The sequence below is a fragment of the Amphiura filiformis genome, chromosome 4 (genome assembly GCF_039555335.1).
Source record: "Amphiura filiformis chromosome 4, Afil_fr2py, whole genome shotgun sequence".
NCBI classification, from domain to species: Eukaryota; Metazoa; Echinodermata; class Ophiuroidea; order Amphilepidida; family Amphiuridae; genus Amphiura; species Amphiura filiformis.
This window is the reverse complement of record NC_092631.1, coordinates 84,720,653-84,744,964: the sequence shown is the minus strand read 5'-3', so window position 1 is coordinate 84,744,964 and position 24,312 is coordinate 84,720,653. Positions and strand designations below refer to the sequence as shown.

At 36.4% G+C, this 24,312-nt stretch overlaps 1 protein-coding gene across 1 annotated transcript; it reads left to right on the top strand.

Moving 5' to 3' along the window:
• The first annotated feature begins 2,000 nt into the window (after nucleotides 1-2,000).
• LOC140151563 (G-protein coupled receptor 54-like) lies at nucleotides 2,001-24,171 on the top strand. Its single transcript, XM_072173950.1, has 3 exons — nucleotides 2,001-2,418; nucleotides 17,489-17,624; nucleotides 19,603-24,171. The coding sequence occupies exons 1-3, from the start codon at nucleotides 2,029-2,031 to the stop codon at nucleotides 20,226-20,228; spliced, it is 1,152 nt and encodes a 383-aa protein (XP_072030051.1). The 5' UTR covers nucleotides 2,001-2,028; the 3' UTR covers nucleotides 20,229-24,171.
• The last annotated feature ends 141 nt before the right edge of the window (nucleotides 24,172-24,312 follow it).

Sequence of the window (24,312 nt, the reverse complement as noted above, 5' to 3'; positions counted from 1 at the left end):
TTGCATCACAATCCAGCTGAAGACTGAAGGTTTCAGTCGTAACGTCGGTTCGTCCGTCAAAAATAGGTATGTCTGGTTGACCAGATTTAAATTAAATCTTAATTGCATTTTTTTTGTTCGTTACAACCTGTACAAAGTATATTTCCTATTGTCGGGGAACTAGAAGACCTTGCTACACCGAGTAGGTAAAGTCATAATAATCACACAAAATGCAATTCCTTTCAATTTTGTAACATTTCCATACAAAATAGATCTGTATTTTTTACCGCAAAATGTTAGATTTCAATGTCTGATATGTCGCCTTTTAATTTTGAGCCGGAAAATGAGGTAAGACAAAGAAAATTGTATTCAATTATCACCAATTATCGTCACTAAACAGATTAGCCCTAAGGGGATAGCAAAGATTTATTTGCTAAGCAATCATCAACACCACCACCCACAACACTCCCACTACCAAAACAAACAATAATAACAACAACTAAACAGGACTACCAACATTGTAACTGCAATATCAACATTTATGGTAAAACCATATAGGTATAGACAAAACACACATGATAAGACGTCAGAAAATCTTTTTCAGTACGACGGAAACAGCTTTTGAATGCATACAATAAGATTAATCATTCTTTTAGCCAAAATGACATATATTATCATGTCATTGTGAAACAATGCCCTGAAGATTTGTAAAATGAAGATATCGGAGTATTATGAGAATATTACAAATCCCTACCTAAAACTAACGCACCTTGACAATGAAGGTTCATATAGCTGTAATGATTGCTTTGTTTCTTACCTAATGGAGGCTTATCTGAATGAGTAGCTGTTATGTCTCCCGTAGGAACGTTATAATCTATTCTATGATAGATACATACATAGCTTGCCAATTTCCGTTTCTTTAATTTTGATATGATATGGAGCGTAAAAAAGGAAAGTAGAAAGTTTAATCTCAGATATAATATGTCATTCTTACATTTTTTGTGAGTTATCTGTGAGTAATCACTCCGTAGCTAGACACCATATCGATATGATAATGATTAAGTTTAATACCACTAATCTAATTGTCAATTACACAGTTTTGGGAGGATTTTTCTCATATTCAGAACTCTCACAGTCAAACGTCAACAATACCAGATAAAACTAGATGGTTTAAGTGCCAAATGATCAAAAACTCGACATACATTGACCTGAGACTTTTTTGCGCTGAACTGTAAAATACCCTAAAATGGCAATGCACCCTCGAGGCTGAAAGTTACAATTAGGTCATCATCATCATCAGTCGGCTGCGGTACGTATAAGGCGCACATTTACTAAAATTCGATACCGTACGGATGAATTTTGGTAATATTTCAGCAAAAAGAAAATATTACCATTTTAATGCAGCAAACCCCAAAATATACTTTTTTGCTAAATAACTCGGTCAATTTCTGTGATTTTAATGCAGCCATTCAAGATGCCACATAAACAAATAGTTCCTCGTCTTGTTGTCACGTATCGCTCAGGCCTATTTGTGGTATATAACCATAAGTTCGAACTGCAGGATCTGAAACGATTTTAATCATCTTAGTTTGATAACAAAGTCTGTATGTACAAAGCCTTTTAAAAAGGTATTATAATATATTACTATTTCATTTTTGTTAATTGAAAAAAGGGCGAAGGAAATCGGGAAAATGTACTGGAGGTTTTCTACCTAGGGCCATATTTTCCTGAATATTCTGTATTGTAGATGAGATGACAATAATGTTTATAAACAAAGGCAAGAGACTGATCTATCGATATGCTGTGAGGAAACGGCATACGGCCACTTTTCCATATCATTACCTTTGTCTGATTTGGCGCGAGATTTTAAAGCACGGGTCCTCAACAAAATTCTATAATTGGGTGATGCTGTCACATTTCCTTTCATCTATGTCGTTGACTAGTTTTACTCAGTGTAACGATTATGTCATTTATTTTGTACTGTTGACCGATGTATTATCTTATTTGTATCTTGCAGGTGATATAGTGTAAACACAGCCCCGAAGCATCATGGGCGCCCGAATGACCAACGGAACATGTCCAGGATTTGAGGATGTAATGATGATGATGCCTGATGCCAATGACACCTGTCCAGCAGACCAATGTATCATAGACCAAAATGGAGAATGTGGTCATCCACCACTCACAATGCACGCTTATATTGTACCAGTCATACTTGCTCTTATAACTTTAATCGGACTAGTTGGGAACTCTATCGTGGTATTCGTTATATTTTATCAAGGACAACTTAAAACTGTGACAAACTATTACATCGTCAACTTGGCTATCACAGATCTTGCTTTTCTTATTGCTTGTGCTCCATTTACGGCGGCGCTCTACGCTACTAAAGATTGGATGTTTGGGAGATTTATGTGCAAATTTGTATTCTACTTACAACAGGTATGTAAAGCTGAGGCTATATCCGTAGAGCACATTCATTCCACTTCAATGACATAGAGCATTAATATGCCTTCATTTCCAATTATTTGGCAATTTACCCTTGGCACCCTTATGTCTAAGTATTACAGGTTACATACATTCAGCGTCTCACATCAGGTCTGAAGCTTTTCTTTTCTTGCCCAGGGTTTCTCTCGAAACGTATAGCTTAACGTTTCGCTTTGATTGATGCACAATTTAAAGAGTGTTGATTCAAGTACCAGCATCACCTAAGTGGAGCAGATTTTAACACCGTTTTGGTAAAAGTGTGGCAAGCTTTAAAAATTTGGTTGATGTGAGAGTATTCCATATTCTTAACATTTTAAATACAATGAAATCCGGGGATAATATTCTATTGCGATCATGGCCACCTAAATGCTAAACAGCATAAATACACCACAAGCATGATAATATGATTGTATTGTTAATGTGGTCCAGTAACCGTGTAATAACTAATAACGTCGTTTTGTGTTTTCCCTGATATCTTCACTTTGCTTTGTGGAAGTGTTTTCTCGTGAATACTTCTGTGACATTTGTGTGAAATGCTGACACGTCTCAAAATTAAAATCTGAAAATAATACTTTGAAAACAGACAGCAATGATTTCCTCACACATGTCCAAATGAGACATAGAGGGCGTTTATAAAGCGAAATATTACTAATTGAGATTGCGATTTCCAAACGTATCGAACGGCAGTGGAATCTATTCAAAATCACTCTCCTGTGAATAGATGACGGGATTTTGAATAAAATGCACGGGCGTTCGATACTACGTTTGAAAATCGCAATCTGTCTAATATGCCCCTTCGTGCACTTACTTTTCACAAAGGCGTTTATAAGAATTCGAAGAGACGTATATTATTAGTGCTCCCGAAATTGTAAAAATGTGAAGCACCACGTTTTTCGTCAAATGACAGTGCATACTTTTATAGTGACCTATAGTTGGCGCCATTACGGATAAACAGCGGGTTGGCATGGCATCTTATCGAACTAATATAGGATCGATAAAATAGCTATTCGTTTGCATGGACAAGTGAAGGAAAATATTGTCTTATGGTTCAAGTGAGAATTTAGAACTTTATTTCTGAATATTTATAACTGATCGTGGGTGGATTTCGGTGACAGTTGCCGATACATTGGATTCCTTAAAGTATGCACGTAATATCAGAATTGGTGAAATTTATTTTCACCACGTGGTTTTTTTTGCATATGTAATTTTCGGACAAATGTATTAGTTTGTTCAAGTTATGAAATTAAAGTTGCATAATTAAGAATGATAATAATAAGTTGCTCAAGAAAAAAATGGATAATGATAAATAATAAAATCAAATATTTTTCCCGACAAAAGCGATCCTGTGATCATCCATTAGCAATCGTAACTCGATTAAATGATTTCTTAGAGTTCCAACTTATTTGATGCAGGATGGTCTCCTTAGTGTTTTGACACCTTTTGTTTATGGAAATCGGCCAAAAATAGTAGGTGCCGGCTAAAAACTTATTTATGAAGTCTGTGAGGATCTGATTTGTTATTTTGCATCACAAATTATTATTCCCTGGCTTATTCTATTAATATTGGTATTATTTTATATCCCCTTGGTGCCAAAGATTCCATTTTTGAAAGTTGTATAACCAATCATGACCGTGGCACTTTTTTGTAATTTCTGGACGCCCTCCGTTGAAAGTGAATTTATGAAAGTGCATTGACCCCTGTATGCGTCTCAAGTTAATCCGTATTCTTCAAACAGGTGCAATTTCTTGAGCTGGTGCCACCTTTATAGTTACACCACTGAAAATTTCAAGTTGAAAGAAAGAGCATTAGCGTGTTTAATGCAAAGCGCCCTCACACCCTAATTTTGACACAAAACGGCATAAAACCGATGCTCCCAATCTTATTCAACTTTGTCATGTTATGGCCGATTTCCATTAAAAATGTTGTGAAAATGCTAAGCAGATCATCCTGTATCAAATAAGCTGGAGCTCAAAGGAATCTAAAACATCACCATTATAATGTATTATTATAGTCCACCTCTAGTTATAATACTAATTAAGTCGTACGTATAGATATTACTGACTAGTATTCGCTCATAACAATTAAATAAATGTTTTGTAAATATTTAATATGTAAATAATAATTATTATGTAAATTACATAATATTATTTGGTATATTAATTCAACACAAATAACTGAGTTCTCAAAGAAGTGTGTATACATGTATGGTTTTAACATTAAATTTCATCACAATTGACTTTTGCAGATATATGACTACAAGGACAAAGATGGCTGCAGGACAGAGTGGTCTTACAGATGGGTGTACTTTTTACTTAAAATACAAGAGTGTTTTATTCATATTAACCATTTTACCATTTATCTGTTTGTAATCCTATCAGCACAACCGAACTACGATGTCCTTTCTGGCGTTGATGGCGCTACAACATGTTCGAACGCGTGTTACATGAAACTACATCCTCTCATATCTATATATTAAAAAAGAAAGAAGAAGATCCACTTTTTTCAGATTCATTTAACGGAAATGTAGTAGACTAATCGTTGTGTTATTCCTTAACCGATTCTAGATGACGGCACAGACGACTTGCATTACCCTTGTGTTATTGGCAATAGATCGGTATAAGATCATCATGCACCCCATAGAAAGTCTTTATAAGCGAACAGAAAAGAGATTCTGTTTCGTCGTCCTTGTGATATGGATATGTAGTACAATCAGGTCAAAGGTTGATACATGGGCTTGACCTTTGACTTATCAACCTTCGACCTGTGTTGCTTGCAGTGTTCGAATGCGGTGTGTTTGTTTGAAGCCAATTGTTAACAGAATTTGTCCTTAATACAGCTGAACGGTTATGCCTATTATTTTACCTCGAATATACTGGCAAACAGGTTTAAGTTTATTGTACGTGATTGGCCTTTTATTGATAATTTTTTAACTTTCTAAGGCTTGTACCATTGTACGAAGGTCGCAAATAATCGCTGATCTGCTTGGTTTGTATTAGTATGTACTATGATATGCTGTTTTAGTCATTATTTTCAAAAGCAGATTTTAGTTGATATGTAGACTTTCTCGACGGGAATAGAGGTTATCCACATTACTCACGTGTGACTTCTAACAAAAGGCACTGGTTCCCGTATTTCTCATTCAAAGCAATTCAATGCACGACCTCAGAGTTACTTGCATGACTTTGGCGGGTGATGGAAAGAAGATACTAATATAACGATAAGGTGGAATTAGTATAGTTGTAAGTATGCTGAATGTAAACTTTCTAAAATCAGTAATGACCAAGTCTGTGATTCTTGTTTGAATCCGGAAATGCAATGCAGACAGCAAAAAAGTAAACTACTAGTTATCTTCACCCCTGTGTATCCTAAACAAAGACACACGTAACGACCTCATTTGTTAAAATCGGTTGATAATCAAAGAAAAGGTCATCGAAAACCCAAGAACGAAACGAAATCAAAATTTGCACTTTGTGTACAACTCAATGGGACATCCAATGAACTTTTGAATTTACATCTTCCTTGGCATTTTGGATCACCGTGTCCTTATTTCTTGACCGATTTCAACGAATGAGTTCTTAAAATAACTGGTACCTTAATTATTTTGCGGTCTGCATGTTGTATACGTAATGAAGCACTGAAATTGATGAGATGCATGTTTTGATGCTCGGGCATGTTTGATTATAGGTTCATGTATTTCAAGAACATGCATGTCCTTTTTAAAATGCTTGCTAAACAAATATATTAAGTCAATTGTCTCACTATTAATTCTATACTTCATTACTTCAACGAGAGACGAGAAACGGAAACATTTTATTGAAGAGTTTACGCAAATTATTGGCATTGTTTTGAGAATTATTTCAGCCTTTTTATTCTTTAATTATAACACGGAAAACGGCGAGACAAAACAAAGTACATTACGTTTGGGAATTGGAAAGAACCTTCTGATAAATCATGCATGACTCAATTACAAATCTCTACATCCCTTTCTTCTTGTCTATTGATATTTTGAATAGTGTTTATCTTTCCCTAATAGATAGCGCCCTGATCGATTCTTCCTGCATATCAATATGCTTCATTTACATTACATTACAGAGATCGGACACTAATCCCTACTATAACAAACTACAACTATAACTCTACATGCAAATACAGGTGATATAACAGGTCTATATTACAGGATTAGATTAGTAAACTATGATCTATTTGCAAGTATTATATTGATTGAGCAGGAAAGATTTGATACTATTTTTTTGTATAGTAGTCTAGTTGCCGGCGTGCGTTATTTCTTTCTGCAACCATAAGGCTGAGTTCACATAGAAGTATACGGTATATGGTATTCGCTATACGAAATACGCTCATTCGATCAGGCTGAGTTCATATAGGAGTATACTATGTGAACTCAGCCTGATCGAATGAGCGTATTTCGTATAGCGAATAGCAAGTATGTCAATTTACCCATTTTCTTCGTCTTATCAAATGCTTGTAACTTTACTTCTTGAGGTCACATTGCATTCAATGAGGTGTCATAATGTGCAGAATTAGATAGTGCATCTATTAAAAAATGAATTTACCCACATATGGTTTAGGTTTTTTAAATTAGGACGGTATACGCTGCACTAAAATCGAACACGCACGATTCCCACTATACTATACTATACGCAGGTATACGACCTTTTCGAATAGCTCTTATGTGACCCGGTACTATGAAATTACCTTGCCCGATTTAAGCTATACGCGCGCACCTGCAAAACGTGCATCGTATACCCGAATAGTATACTTCTATGCGATCGTAGCCTTATGTGACCCGGTACTATGAAATTGCCTTGCTCAATTTGAGCTATACGCGTGCACCTGCAAAACGTGCACCGTATACCCGAATAGTATACCTCATAGAGCGTGTTTATAGTGAATATACCGCATTTTGAGCATACCGTATACGATAATCCTTGTATATATACCGATACCCTTGCTGTTTATAGTGAGACACAGTTACCGCACAAATTATATACCAACTAACATTATCGTACATTTGCAATGACCCCGAGGTCACACGGGGAATGTGTAAATATTGTGGCGCGAGCTATAAAGAGCCCATTCAACAATATGATCATGGCGGTGAACATGTAGCTTCTGTTTTGATAACTCTTGGGGTGAGAATCGTTCCGAATGTCCTGCGCGCATCCCACGCATCATTAAGAAGCTCCCCACTTCCGGTAATACCGCACACAATTTATACTGGTGTGTTTATAGTGGGAATATCTCGCCACAATATCCTTCGGTTTAGAAGGATATCGATGTACCGTACATACATATACTGCTAGTGTTTATAGTGGGCAAGTATCCGGATAATCTCTAACCGGGTAGAAATTGTACCGCAATGTACCGCACATCTGCTCCCACTATAAACACGCTCTATGTGAACGCAGCCTAATGGGCCACAATGCGATATAACACATAGTACATACATGTAATTAATAGGCCTATGAGGCTAGATATAACACGAGTTTATTACCATTATTATTTCCTCTTACTTAATAAAATAAAAAGAAATCGATAGAATTAAAATTCTATAACGGTTTACCTGGGGTTCGAACCCACAACCTTTGTATCCATAGCCTAACGCCTACACGACTGTGCTATGATTCGTTGTGCCAGAAAGGTGTTTGTTTATGATACTTATTGATTACGGAATAAACTGCATACACACAATATACTATTACTAGTATAATAAATACGAATATAATCCTAACCCTAACCCTAATCCCTAACCCTAACCCTAACCCTTACCCTAACCCTAACCCTAACCCCTAACCCTAACCCTAACCCTAACCCTAACCCTAACCCTAACCCTAACCCTAACCCTAACCCTAACCCTAACCCCTAACCCCTAACCCATAACCCATAACCCCTAACCCTAACCATAAGACCCTAACCATAAGACCCTAACCCTGACAATAATGAACCTTGCCTCGGACTATGCGGTTAGTGATATATTGCGGCCCATTATGGTTGCAGAAAGAAATTATTTATGTCCTCTTTGCACAATTACTGTATTTTTGTGGGACCTGAATTTCAAATTTGTATGATGATGACATAGACTCGCTTGCCAGTCCTATATACGCCGTACCTATGTATATTGAGGACTGGCTTACGCCATTTTGGATGTCAATGGGAAATACACACTTAACGATTTGCGCCGGTTAGAAACTTGAAAAAAATCTTTAAAATTTCATCAATGTATATAAATGTGGTACCAACTGTATTGATAATTTAAGACTCGGTTGAAACAAAATTAAGGATCGAAAGCATTTAAGTGTCCAAAAAGGCAAAATTATCGTCAAAGTTCTGCCGAAATCGGCACCCTTGCGAAGGGTTCAGAATTCGAATCGGGAACGAAAATATCCGATCTTTGCGATCAAAAACACAAAATAAATTACAACTTTAAACATACTATTGGCAAAAGACATTATTACCAAACAATATAGAATAGAAAATTTGACGTCATTTTCTCAAAATAATGAAAAAATTTGCTCACTAGACATCGAAAAAGTACGCAATCCAATTCCCGTTCAAACGCGTGGGAAACTGAAAGTGCATAATCGTGACTAATGATGACATGTATGATGCAAACTCATAGGTGTTGTGCGTTTGGCAAGTTGGGAGGGGGGGGGTTCAAAATGACCCCATAGGATTATAAAATTGCTCAAATACCTCTTTCAAATAAATTATATCAAATTATTTACATAAATAAACAAAAATAAATAAATAAATAAAAAAATAAATAAATAGATAAATAAATAAATAAATAAATAAATAAACGAAAAAAATTGAACAAATTTTAGCGTAGCATTAAAATCATAAATATAACCATTGCTGGCAGGAGGACTCGAACCAACGATATTGATATCAGCAGTCTGATGCTCTAATATTGAGCTAAATGACAGCATCTAGTGATGAGCGTCGAGTTTTTAGCTTATATAGTGTTTGTCTGTGATAATGTCGCCTCGTGAAAGAAAGAAATATAAAATCTCAATTTGTAATTTAAATTTATTTGATAATTTTCTAACCTATATTTTCTTTCGAGCAGGGACAAATATTTCCCCTTTTATCTAATTTGACCGCTATATAAGAATCTATTTCTTTTATTACTGATTTAATTCCGCGATTTGTTCCATTAAGCAATATCAAAGATTAATGTCACACATCTCACAACAGATATTTAGTTGGTCTAGTGGTCTTTCACAGTGCTGTTTAACCAGGAGGTACCGAGATCGATTCCCACCTCTGCCTGCAATTTTTTTTTAAAGACTGGGAAATAATAACCTGACATTCGCCGCTGACATTCGTACTTCAGTAGCGGAGTTATAACTTGTTAAACTTTGCTCCTTCCGTAAAAGGGTACATTATTTTGGCACTACATTATTTCTTTTTTTTTTCACATTGCTGGTATTAAATATCAAATGGTCATAATTGGCGGTCACTTCAAATCATCCCCAACTGAACTAGGTTCAGGAATTTCCTCTCATTGTTAACTGTTGGTTAACCCACCACTTGAGAATAAAGGACTATGATAGGTGCAACAGGATTACCTACGGGATTATCTCAAGGATATAATTCTGTTCTCCATCATTTTCTTACATCTTCTCTGATATGTGCTAGTGTCAATGGTTATTGTTAAAAGGCAATAAGGTGTGTCATTGCAATATTTCCTCTGAATAGGAAAGACTCCCTACATCGAGTTATGTATGCTGGTGGTTCGCAATACTGTTATTTAAGAGAAGGTATCTTCCAAATCCAAATTCAAATGTACTTCATTTCATTTCAATATTCATTAACCGTATTTAAACGAGTAGAATTTTGCTGTGAAAAAATAAATCTTCAAGCAGAATTAAAGGAGCGAAATATGCTAGGCCCTACTCATTTATTATATTGAGAATTATGAATTACCTTTCAATCAATTTCTTTCAGCATCTGGTCTGCTTGCGGCACCTCTGATTTCAGTGTTTGATCTAAAAGTGGAACTCATCGAATGCGAACATCTACTCGTCTACTGTACAGAACAATGGGAAGTTTGGGAGACAAAACAATTCAAATTTGACTTTTGGCATCGTAGCTATGTCGTTTACACGGCCCTTGTTATATACGTTATCCCTTTGCTGGTTATATCAGTTTGTTACTCAATTATCTTGAGTCATCTTTGGAAACAAGAATTACCCACAGATGACAGCGAAGCCGTATTACATCAAAAGAGAGTTGTGTATCGCAGACGACGCACTGTAACACGCATGGTATTGGCGGTAATGTTTGCCTTTGCCATATGTTGGTTTCCTATTCACGTAATGAATATCTGGAGCCGATTCGATCCTTGTTTCTACATATATCATGATAATAGCCTTGTCACGGCAATGATGGGTGTAGCTCACGGACTTATATACTTGAATTCAAGCATCAACCCCATTTTATATGCGATTTTAGGCGGCAATTTTAGGCATCATTTGCGACAAATGTTGGCGAGAAATCCTAAAATGAGGAAGCAGTCGACGTCATCAATACAACACCCACATGCAAGATTACTGGGGACTAAGACTACACAGATCTAATGACGTACAATTTTAGAGCGGACAGTTATTTTTTGTTGACATTTACCTATGCGGAGAATTGACCCGGGGCTCTTGCACCAGAGTCAAAGACCTTAAATACTGGAGCACATTTCCCATTAATCGTCACAATCGTTTGAACGTGTTGTTAGATGAAATGTGTAAACACTACGCTACCGGGCATCTATTGTAAAACGGATACCCCATCTTGACAGATTTTGACGCTCAAATAAACGGCCAAATAGCTTTGGCTAATCTTATGATCATCCCTTACGCACATTTAAGCGAACATACCCCGTATGGTGGACGGTCGAAACCCTAGGGAGTTGTTAAAGCCAATTAATTTTAAACAATGATTATCATACTATATCATGTCCCAATATGAATGGTGTTGAATTTATATGCTCATGGTTTAAACCCATTAACCTAATTTATGTAGAGGCGGTGTCTATAAAAATTAAATTTTCAAGCGCTATGAAAAGTGAAAGAGTGAATGATGATAACTGGAACAAACAATTCTTAAATTTATCAAAATATTCTGTACCTTTTTTTCATTAATTTTTTCATAATGGATTTGATATTTGTTTATTTAGCAGTAGTTTATTTTCCCTATTCATTTGTACACAATTGGAAACTATCATATAGCTGTAAGCAAGAAATAAAATGTTTCGTGTCTGCATAATAAAAGGGTTAATAATTTATTTAATTGTTTAATTGTTATTAATTACTTGCTTGCATGCATATGAATATAATATTACCAACAGGCACATTGTTCCCGGCACATTTTATTTTTGGTGTGAAATTTATCTCAATTAATAACCTAATTTTCTCATTAACGCGTCGGTGGATTTCAATTTTGAAATTACCGGGTTTTGTATAACTCCCAACATTCATATTGAAATCACAACATTTAAACAGAAAAATATAAGGTAATCTGTCTCCTACCTAGTAGTGCAAATTGTATTTGTTTCAGTTCAGCGGTTACAAAGAAACGAATGATGATGTTACGTCTGTCAGCATGCACTTCATTCAACTATGAGCGTCTTCTCCTCCTGATCAGACTGTTTGATGACGTCGCCTTTCCCTACTGCTCTTTATTCATTTCGTGTGATCATTCTGTTATTCGTATTAACATGATTAAGGTATCTTTAGTTGATCAATGTTGTAGACTTATTCCCAGAACTCTATAGTCATGTAGTAAACATAAAAAAACTGCCTCTTGGGGGAATGTTAAATAATGCATCCAAAGTACAAAATACTTATTTATCATATTGTCAGCGTTTTCTTATTGTTCAGCATTACCAACTGTCCTCCATAAAATAAAATACGACTATTGTATAATTGGAGAGATGACATGTCTGATTGCATGTATACATTACAATCTGAATCTGAATAATTCTGAAACTATACAATAATACTTATTTAGGCACAGGTGAAGAGCAGAAAACACATAAAATCATATTACACCTGTAATAGTTCAATTACACTGGCTGCCGATCGTCTTCAATATGTTCAAACTCATGGTTTTAACATACAAGGCGTTGAATGGCGAAGCCGCAGTTTACATTTCGGACCTAATAAAAACATATCAACCATCTCGGACTCTCAGTTCATTCATACAGTACTTACCTCAGGAAGCAACCGTGAAATCCAAGACTTCGGAACCGGTTTCCTCTTGCTATCCACAATTCGCAGACATCATGCATCTCACATTCAAATCGCGTCTACAAAGACAACTTTTTAATGAAACCTTTAACAACTGAGTATAATCATAATATGCTCTTCATAATATACCCCGGATTATGTGCTTTATTGCAATTTGTGTATTCTGTACATTTGCTCATCGGAATTTTAAAACTGTTTTTATCTGACAGTGATTGTATACACTATTTTGTATATGTTTTTATATATTTTATATATACCGCATTTGAGTATACCATGTACGAAAATCCTTGTATATGTACCGATATTCTTCCATTATGGTACATTTGCAATGCCCCCGAGGTCACACGGGGAATGTGTAAATATTGTGGCGCGAGTTATAAACAGCCCATTCAAAAATATGATCATGGCGGCAAACATGTAGCTTCTGTTTTGATAACTTTTGGGGGGGTAAGAATCGTTCCGAATATACTGCGCGCATTCTACGCATAATGAAGAAGCCCCTACTTCCGGTAATACCGCACACAATTTATACTGGTGTGTTTATAGTGCAAATATCTCGATGTACCGTATATGCATATACTGCTAGTGTTTATAGTGTGCAAATATCCGGATAATTTGTGACCGGATAGAAATTATACCGCAATGTACCGCACATCTGCTCCTACTAAATTTATAAACACTCTGTTTGAAAATGAGCGCGTATGAAATTGCTTATGGACAAACTTGGAATGAATACCTCCGGCAGGTATGTTTTTACTCTTGTATATCTGCCTATGTATGTTATGCTTCCATTTATAAATTCATGTTTAAATGTGCTAGTGTGCGATGCGTAATTCTTCTTTCCCATGTATATTGATATATTAAGAATAACGATTAAGCATCATTAATTTGATCTCGTGCGCTAGTTTGTAATGTTTGAATGTTTCCTTGTTCCAGTGTATGATGCGTAAGCCTCTTTCTCTGTTTGTATGAATATATTAGACTGGCGGGTAAGCATCATTAATTGATCTCGTACACTGGTATGTAATGTATTGTTTGTACTGTTTACCCGTGACTGCTCATATCCATAAGTACCAGACTTGAGTCCTGTTTACAGGGACAGTCTGTGTAGATCAGTGGTAGAGCGTTCGTCCGACAAGCGAGAGGTCTGGGGTTCTAGTCCCCGCACAGGCAGGTATGAATAGGCAATTATATCATGCGTCTAACCAATGAGCCGAATCGAACGCCAATTGCTCTGATATATGTTACACTCAGAACGCTATTCAACAGCTTGCTATTCAACAGCTTTTTTGCTATGAAATTAATTTTCTCGGTCAAATATAAAGCAATATATTTTTTTTCTTCAGTAATGTCAGTTTAAAACATAGTGCTGGGATATACATTTTATAAATCCTGGTGATAAAATTAGGCATGAAATTGTAACTTCGCCCGCGAGCTTTTTTCGGAATTCATTTATTAGCGTTTCAAACTAATTTAGTTCGGTAAAGAAAGATATTTCCCACCTCTGTAAGGCACATTGTGTGGGTCTATTAGAGTTTGGTCAGAATATCCGTTTTAATTTCACCTTTCACTTGCGACTGCCAAAATGTCCAACCAGTACATTTGTAATATAACTAGCAGAAATAATCGATATTTCTATTGTGGCTTGCAAAATCATCCATCCATGGGTACATTCGTGGGTTGATTTTGACAAAATTGGTAGTCGGAATTGAAAAATGGGTGCAGTCAAAACGGAAAGTCTGACAAAACTATGATATATAGCTCACGGTGATGAAAATTGTTGCTTTTCATTTGGCCGAGAAAATTAGTTTTACATTGAAAAGGTGTAACTCAAAATGTTGTTATTTCTTCGATCGTTTGTATTGCCTCATTAAATGACTGAGTGAGCCTTTTTTAAGTTTTTGAGTGAGTTCTGAGTGTTATGTCTTCTTAATATTTGATATAATTTAATATTAAATTTGGTCACCAAAGTTATATCAGTGTGCAGAGTTAAGTTCCTAGATCACCCTTATCAACTCTGTTTTTCGGATGATTCTGCATTTTGTATTTCAGTTATAGTGAATCAGAGACAAACAAAGGTAACCGTTGGTAATCATGGTGCCCATACAGGGCAGACTCTTGACAACTGAAGTGCAATAATGTGGAAACGTATCGTGCTATACGCTTCTTTTTAAATCTTGTGATTCCATATGTACTTTTGAAGTTATAACAAAGTAAAACATCCGGTAGTTTCTATTGGGACACACTGTAGACATTAAAAATTAAGTCAAAATCTTATTAAGCGTTTGCAAAATATCGCGCGAAACCTAAATGCTGAGTCACTTAAGTGTTAAGAACAAAGGATGAATCGCATTAACAAAAGTCTCCATTCTGATTATAATATGATTCTAAAAGTACTTCAATGTTTTTCTTTAATTACCTAATTTTGCGATATGAATAGCATTTTTACCAAGAGCATTACTTATTAACACTAAATATATTATAGTATTAATGCCCCATTAATTTTGCACTTGTTCCGCTACGTAATAAATACTTAACAAGTGCTAAGTGCTTCTTTCATTGTAAACGTTCAATATGATACGCAAGACCCATCAGATCATTGTGTTGTTTTGATTTGATAACCATGGGCAATTACGTCTTTAATTGTGACTAGCATAATTAAGAATACAAAATAACATGCTAATATTATAATAAACTAAGTGCACATTTGTCAGTAAGTATATGACCCACCTGTTTTGTTATTTTAGCCTTATTATCTTCACTTACATCAGTCATTAATAATTCGCTTCACTACAGCTTATTCCATTTCAATGGTGTGAAGCAGATGTAATATTTATTATCATGTTTGAAAATTTTATTTGTTCCGCGCGATAGTCAACTAATTTCAAAAAAATTATCTAAAATTTAAATATAATATAAAACAATTACACAGACAGAGAAACAATTATATGGTTCCAATAGTTTGAACAAATTGCCTATTACACGGTTTTGGAAAAATTGCCAACTCGTGCGGAATTGCTCATATTCAGAACTCGGTTAGACGCCCAACTATATCAGATGAAACTAGAAGATCACAAATTACCAAAACTTTAAAATATGTTATTTTTAACCTGAAAATGTCCTTGTTTTAACGCACTGAGCCGTAAATACCTTTTAAAATGGCAGTGCGCCCCCTACAAGCTGAAACTTTCAATTGCGTAGGGTGAATATTTACTTTACCAATGCCGTGAGGATGAATTTCGGTAATATTTCAACGAAACAGAAAATTTACCATTTAAAAGCATTAAAAAAAAAATGCCATTTTAATATTATACCTTGGTCATTTTCAGTGGTTATGAATACAAACAAATAGGTTTTCGTCGTATTTTCATGCATTGTACAGTCCTAATTTCTTTGAACTTTGGGATAACTAATACTAAAGTAATACTATCAATTATGCGATACTAATGCGACCAATCTTAACCCTCGGCAGGGAAGTTAAGACCTGTCCATTGTCCAGTCAGCTCAATCAATTTTCGTGGATAAATGAGCTTACTGGAAATTTCCCTGGACAAGGAACTTACTGTTAATTGTCCTGGTGTATGCAGAACTCGAGGAGCTGACACCGTGAGTAATTTATTGTGCGCTAGCGCGCAGGCATACACCCATCAGCCACAGCACACTATAAAGGAATTCACACCATAATTATAAACCACTTAGCAAATTCTGGGATTTGCAATGACGAAGCGCACACCCTATACTTCCCACAATAAACCTTAGCAGCCACAATCAGCTCTCCGAGTTCTCGTAAGGGTAGCAGATATAAACAATCAGTACATTCCCTTGTGCATTTGCGCGGAAAATTGTGATAGAATCTTAATCTTGCAAACCATATTTTTTTATAAATAATTTTATGATGTACAAAGTTGGAAAATTATGGTTTGAAATGTTTTTCTAAACTACATATCATGACACTATATCAGTTCCTTTCCCACGGGAATTTCATGCTAACTCAATTATTCACGCGAACAAACAGAGACGGCGCTGGGGCTCGAACTCGCATCGTCAAATACCAATGTACAGTAGCCCAACGCCTTACCCAGTAAACTAAATTGACTACTTATACCAGGTGTATAATTAACATGATAATAAACGGCATTTGTCCACACTTTTTGGACGGTCACATCCTACAACGCGCGCCACGGGCCGGGGCCGCGGGTCGATATGCTACCGAACCCCTACTGGCAGCGCAATTTGACCTCAATACTGAATTTGACAGACAACAGTCTCTTTACAAAAAAGGCCTGTCCAAATATTGCTCGTCTGATATACTATCATTACCTATTTTGCTTTTGAACTAGGTCGCCTATGTTACACCTATAATTTCCAAGTAAGCTATATTAACATTACCTATTTTGCTTTTGACCTAAGTCATACACCTAGGTCAACTATTATACACCTATAGTTTCCCAGTAAGCTTTACTAACATTACCTATTTTGCTTTTGACCTAGGTCATACACCTATAATTTCCCAGTAAGCTTTACTAACATTACCTATTTTGCTTTTGACCTAGGTCAACTATTATACACCTATAATTTTCCAGTAAGCTTTACTAACATTACCTATTTTGCTTTTGACCTAGGTCACCTATGTTACACCTATAATTTCCAGTCATCTTTACTAACATTACCTATTTTGTTTACACCTAATTTCCCAATCACCACCTGTTTGCAGTGTCGCACCAATTAACCGCATGAATATCAATTTCTTTTTAATTCTATAGGTAACAGCTCAGTCTACTTGTATAACGCTAACTGCGATGAGTGTAGACAGATACCATGCCATCGTACATCCACTTAAGTCCTTGAAGACAAGAACAAGGCACATTGCAGTAATGGCCAGCTGTTGTATTTGGACTTGTAAGTAGGTTCTTATCATTTCCTCCGATGGGTTGAATTACACAAAATGCAACGAAGATAAAGTTACCGCCTTTAGTTTGCAATTAGCTCAGGCAAATAATTCCACATATTAAATCCGACAAACAATTGACCTTTTCGGTAAGTAATAATTCCTTGCGGTTAGACATAAGATATCGTTATTTGACGTCACGCCCAGATGATGGTGGATGCGATATCGCTATTTTTGACGTCGCCATTGGATTAACACATAATCATGAAATCTTCACAAACAATTCTAAATTTGTTATGTGGTGTCAAAGCAAAATTATCTTACTCTAAAACCGTTGGGGTTCTGCAAAGTACCCCACTGCAAGTATGTTAATTGTCCATTTATAATCGCTAACCGTGTATTGTGAATGGGGCTGTCAGCCCTGTATCTTCGCCAGCCTCGTACGTCCGTGTTGCGTGTCCTATGCCGCCTGGTCACGCCGATGCGCACATCTTTTGGTGAATATCGTTACTGGATGCGCATTTTAAGTCGGAGTGACGTCAAATGACTACATCTCGGGTCTAAAGCAAGGAATTGTGGGATTTACCGAAAAGGTCAATATTCCAGTCATCTCCGCCAATAGTGGTGATAGCACCAATGGGGATTTGCCATTTAGTACCCATTTCGTCTACATTAATTTGGTCTAAAACCACGAGGTCTATCGATTACGTCCAAGAATCATTTGGTCCAATAACCATTTGATCATATAACCTTCGATGGTGTGACTGCTATGAGTTACATTTAAGTTGAGGGATACTTCAATTGAGACTCAAATTCGTTTTCTTTTATCAGCATGAACATTCATTTATGTTGGCATACGCCATAATTAATTATTTAGGTCTATGATCTCAACGCAAAATTAAGTACAACTACCAACAAATCCATGGCGCAGATATGGGATCACCGGTACCCAGATCGTCTACAACTTGTATATGGAATAATAAGACACAGAGCCATTGTGGTGGTTCTGTTATGTGGACCATACCCATACAACAATTACAAGAAACAGTATGCGAATGAGTTTATGAAGCACCTAAATTCAATCAATCCCGACACCAAGTTTACGACCGAAGGCGAGGAAAAGGCCCGGGGGGAAAAGGTTCGCTTGATTTTCTTTGCACACAGTCCAAGGAGACGGTACGTGTTATTAGGACTCTACACAACATGGCGGAAAGCATCGTAATCTAAACAGGTGGATATAGAATATGAGGAATCGCACATTAGCAGTACATTTAAGAAGTGCGTTTATCCAAATTGGTCCTTTGACAAAGCTACAAAATCAAAGAAAGCAAGTCCAAAAACAGTAACAAGAACATTACAAACGTTGAGAAAAAGGAGAAGTGGTTCTGTCGTAGAAGTGGTTCTGTACGTAAAAAGAACCCTACGAAGAAATTTCGGCAGCTACGGAGCATAGCTTTTTTTAAACCCACTCGAACTCTGAAGCAGCTACTTGTTTCACCCAAATCCGAAAAAAATGCATTACCGGACCAATATTTTACATCCTTGTCAGGGTAAATCCCTGAAGGGTCCATGTTTAGAATCTTATATTGGTGAGACTGATAGATCATTGAAAACTAGATTCTTAGAACACCGTCGTCCGTGTACAACTTCGTCGGAGTTTTTAAATTGAATCCCCCGACCACCAAGTTGATTTAGACACGGTCAAAATCCTTGACCAGGACGCAAGATATTTTGAAAGGGGTGTGAAGGCGTCAACTTACAATAAGAGTAATTCAATCATCACTCAACCACGACGAGGGCCGATACAAGTTACAAAGTACAATCAAGTTTTAGGTTCAAGTGTCCAAACGGTCACTGATCCCGAACTTGGGTTGCCAGTCTCCAGATGAAGGTCTGAGACCAAAAATTGAGGTACGTCTGAATCTTGTGTTGATCTCAACAACAAGTTTAAATAATTAATTACGTTTTCTTTTCTCTTTTTTCGTTTAGTTTCAGCTCTTCTGTCAATACCAGTAGCAGTATTCTTCGACGTTACAGAAGATGAAATCTGTCAAACTCAAGTATTCTTTTGCACGGAGATGTGGCCTGAAAAAGTTAACAATATACTAAAACAATGTTACCTCGTATACAGCACCATGGTAGTTTACATCATCCCTCTGTCAATTATCACAGTATGCTACGCCGTCGTTTTAAGACGGTTGTGGAAGTCGGTGTCACCAACAGAAGAATCGATACATGCACCTGCACACATCAGAATAGAAATTCAAAAACGCAAAGTCACCCGTATGGTTCTAGCCGTTATTTTGGCTTTCGCGATATGTTGGTTACCGTTACATGCGATGAACTTTTGGATCAGGTTTGATCCCTGTTTTGCATCCTACCATACCAATGATGCAGTATTAGCATTCTACGCTTTTGCACAAGGACTGGCTTATTTCAACTCGTGTGTTAATCCATTCGTGTATGCGTTCATGGGAGGTAATTTTAGAAGAAACTTATACCAAATGTTAGGAAGAAAATCAGGAAGGAAACCTTCTTCTACGTGCTTATCACACGATGGCAGAAATCATGACGCCCAGACAAGTCTCCTCCGAACAAGAACAACGCAAGTGTAATTTTATTGTTGTAATATTGCTTTTCAGAGGATTTATTGAATGTAAAATGATTGTGGATTGTGCTAGCAACGAACTATGTTAAATACGGTGTTTCGATTACATCAGGTTACATGTCCGCTTTAAGTGTTCAAGAGTTCTTCTTTTTCCTGTCCCTGAAATGAACAGTTAACCATTTTGTATACAGCCAAGGGCAATGTAATACCCATATGTAGAGGAAGTTTCATCACGTGACCTTGCTTGTACAGCTCAACTCTCCAGAAAGTAACCGTCGCCTGGGGCAAATAGTTATTAGCTCTCAAATGTTGGCAGTTGGTAACATGTGTTATGCTGAAGACGGGGTCACCGGTATCCCGGTCGTCTGCAACTTGTTCATGTTGTTTATGGAACAATTAGAACAGAAGCCATTGTGGTGGTTCCGTTATGCATGAACTATATCCGTAAAAATGTTTTAAAAAGCAGTACGCGGAGGAGTTTACGGATCATAGATGATCTTATCTTGACACACACACACACACCCACACCCCGTCCAAGGAGACGGTTCGCTGAAAATAAAAATCTACAGGAAACCGACACACACGGATCAGTATTTGAACTTTGAACCAAACTATCCAGTATAAACTGAGTGTTATTCAGACCCTACACCACAGGGCAGACAGCATCATAATCTATCGGACATTCTAGAAAATGACCGATTTGTTTAAGGAGATTGTAACCTAAATGTAACTGTTTATAATCTTCATAATTTTGTTCTGATTCTTAAAACATTATGCTTTACTTGTTACCATATTTTATTGGAAATATTCAGGTCACCGCTTATGATATTAGAGCATTTTAGACCTATGAGAAGGGTATAATCATTGTATTTCCGTAAATAGAGATTTATTGTTAGATGTGCTCCAAAACACTGCACAGTTTGTGTACCGCTGGTATAAGTATGGGAGATATGCCAATAAGAGGACAAGCCACCCATGCCAGCTTTGGCATGACAGCACGGAATGTGCTTTTCATGTGGGGATACGCAGTTACCGACAAACTGGGGACCTCAAGTTAGGTAGGTCTTTAGCGGGATCAAGAGTTGTTAAACCTACCCTAGTCAATACTATTTTAATATGCTTGAAAGGTGGCAGCTTGTCCCATTCACATATCATAACATGTCAGAAGATTCATCAGGTTTTAAACGACTCATTACTGAAGCATTAAAAGATCTATAAGGCCTTTCTCTTTATTAACTTTATACCTAAAGAACGTTGCTCTTTTAAACCAGTGTACATAAGGTGCGTTTTAACAAGTGACTACGAAACGAAAATAGATGTATGTCTTTCCAGCAGCCAATAGCTCTGTCATTATAAATATAATGTGCAATTGTGTCATTTTCGTAATATAAACGCATCAAAACAGTCCCTACTAGTTTGTGTAGTCAAAACTATGACGACAATTAAAAGCAATCTTAAATTTGCACGTTTGGAGACTTTTGTTACCTACAGCTTAATACCACACTGTAAAAAACACAATCGGAATGAACTATTGAATGAAATTTGAGGGAATTTGAAATGTTACAGCGTCATTTACTGCATACAAGGAATCTTTTGAATGGGTGTTTTATCAAACATGCATGTTGCTATTGAAAACACTAAGATCAAGGGGTGGTTCTTATGGGTGCTTCTTATCGATCGATGACACAAGCTGAATACCCAGCTCACTTCTGATAAATGCACATGTTATGGACTTTTTACAACTTTTAATTTGCAAAATCATTCTGACTTGTTTCTACACAAGTGCTTTATTCGGCCGGACGTCACGACGTCATTCGCGATAGATCGCTTCATCACATTAATTGTTTTTGGCTGTACCGTAAATCACGATCTCTGACGTGACATGAAGAGGAAGCTTAATGTTGCCCTCAATGGGAAATCACAAACATGACATAAATGAAATACCTCTTTGTGAAACAATTCCAAAAGTTTGACTTCAGGGTAATCAACTTACAAAAGAAATGCAAATTGGTACATTCTATTTGGAGTTGCAATTGAAAGTCCCAAACCAATATAGGTTTCGCGAGGCTAAGAAATGGGTAAGTGCTGCAACCCCGCCCGATAGAATCATGCTGCATCTAAGAAAATGCTCCACACATTCATATCAATCTTATTGCTTTTAATTATTGAGCTCATAGTTATGACCACTCAATCTAGAGGGATTATTTAAAAACAATATGAACTACTATATTTTTTTACACAAGCCGATTGCTGGCACACATATGTATGTTCTCCATTATTCAGTCTATTCTTCAATCACTCCTTACAATGGGCAACCCTTTGCCGCGAGAAATTATCATGATTATTGTAAACATATTATGCATATGTAACATGTTACGCCTACGAAATGTACGAAATGAATGCGCTGTTGTTGCTGACATATTAAGACTATACTCTAACATTATCTGGTTTGGTAGTATTTATTCAGATAATTGTGCACAATGCAGTAATTCCACAAGTCATAAAAGAGATCAACAAGAGCTAATTAGCTAAAAGGGGTTCCATGGGCCCATGACTTGGCCTTTTTTCTTATGTTCATGCGTAGATTTTTTCGACGTGTTTGTTTTGGAGCTGACTGACTAGAATGTACTAGAATCCATTAATTACTTGATATTTTTTTCTCGAATTTCTACTTTTTGCATGATTGTAATACCCAATGGTGCACTAAAATACCACGTGAAAGACTAAGCCTGAACTGCGGTTTTTGTACCGACCGAATGATGGCTATCACGTATCGTGCATGTGAGCCCATGTGTACATGCATCATTTTAGCAGTGACGAATAAAGTATGTGCATATCGCTCTTCTTCTATATGCGTCCCAGCTGCTTGAAGCTCCGCTTAATAATACATGTAGTTACTGAACAAATTATATACCAACTAACATTATCGTACATTTGCAATGACCCCGAGGTCACAAGGGGAATGTGTAAATATTGTGGCGCGTGCTATATAAACAGCCCATCCAACGATATGATCATGGCGGCATAGATGTTGCTTCTACGAGGGGCAGTCAGTATGTTTTAAGAGTGGACTAGTGACGTCATAAGTGGATTGTTTTCATGGCATTTCTCAATGATTACATAAACACTGTACCTTTGTCTTTCAAGCAACACATGTAAAAATTATATCATACACATGATTACGTAACAGCATTAGCATAAAATCAATATACTAGGGACACTGCCAAATCACTCAAAAAGGCGGGCTTTTTAAATTACAGCAAAGACACGTGTTTAAAATGTCCGAGAACAGAGAAAGTACAAAGGGCATAAGGCTAGTTTTCGGCAGGAATAAACACTAGATCCTCAGTTTGCATTTGGTAAAATATGAGACTTGTCATTAAACTGTGGTGGAAATGGGAAGTCTGGAAACTTCAACAACTTTAGGGCTTGAATGGAAGCAAAATTATTCTGCAAAAATGGCGTTAATGAAAAAGCAGTTATTACAAATGACATTAATTATCTCCAAAATGAAACAGACTAAAATATAATGACTGGTCACGCGTGAGAGCTAGTACTCAGTGCGATGAAAACTGGTGCAAATCAAACAATAATCTGCGCATGCGTAGGTAGGATGACCGATACAACATGGTGGAAATGCACGAAAATGGCAAAATTCCATGTAAATAGGGCCTAAAATATTACAAAATGCTATGAAAATTTTAATTTAAATATTTATATGAATTTTTATGGATGATCTCAACCTGAAATGAACAGAAAAGTTTTAAAAATAAATTTCTTATTAAAACGATGGCCTCTCTCTCCGTACCACTACTTTTTGTATAAATGTAACAATGGTAGAATAACAGTTATATTTTAAACATGGATTCAAGTATTTTCTTGGGAGTCTCCCGTTTTAATTTTTGGAGATTAGTCAACAGAACTGGCCAAAAAAAAAAATTTCCACGTTTGCTATTTTTGGCAATATCAAGATTTGTATAGAAAGAAAAATCTTGTTTTTGTCAAAAATAAGACATATTTGACCATGCATTTTAAGCAAACTAAAACCTTTACAGCCCAACAAACATGGTTTAATGAACTGGTAGTTTGCG

Excerpts from the sequence above, each read along its gene's own strand:
- LOC140151563 (XM_072173950.1), top strand. The coding sequence starts at position 2,029 with ATGGGCGCCCGAATGACCAACGGAACATGTCCAGGATTTGAGGATGTA. Across the intron at positions 2,419-17,488 it reads TTGTATTCTACTTACAACAG|GTAACAGCTCAGTCTACTTG; the intron begins GTATGTAAAGCT and ends TTAATTCTATAG. Across the intron at positions 17,625-19,602 it reads CAGCTGTTGTATTTGGACTT|TTTCAGCTCTTCTGTCAATA; the intron begins GTAAGTAGGTTC and ends TTTTTCGTTTAG.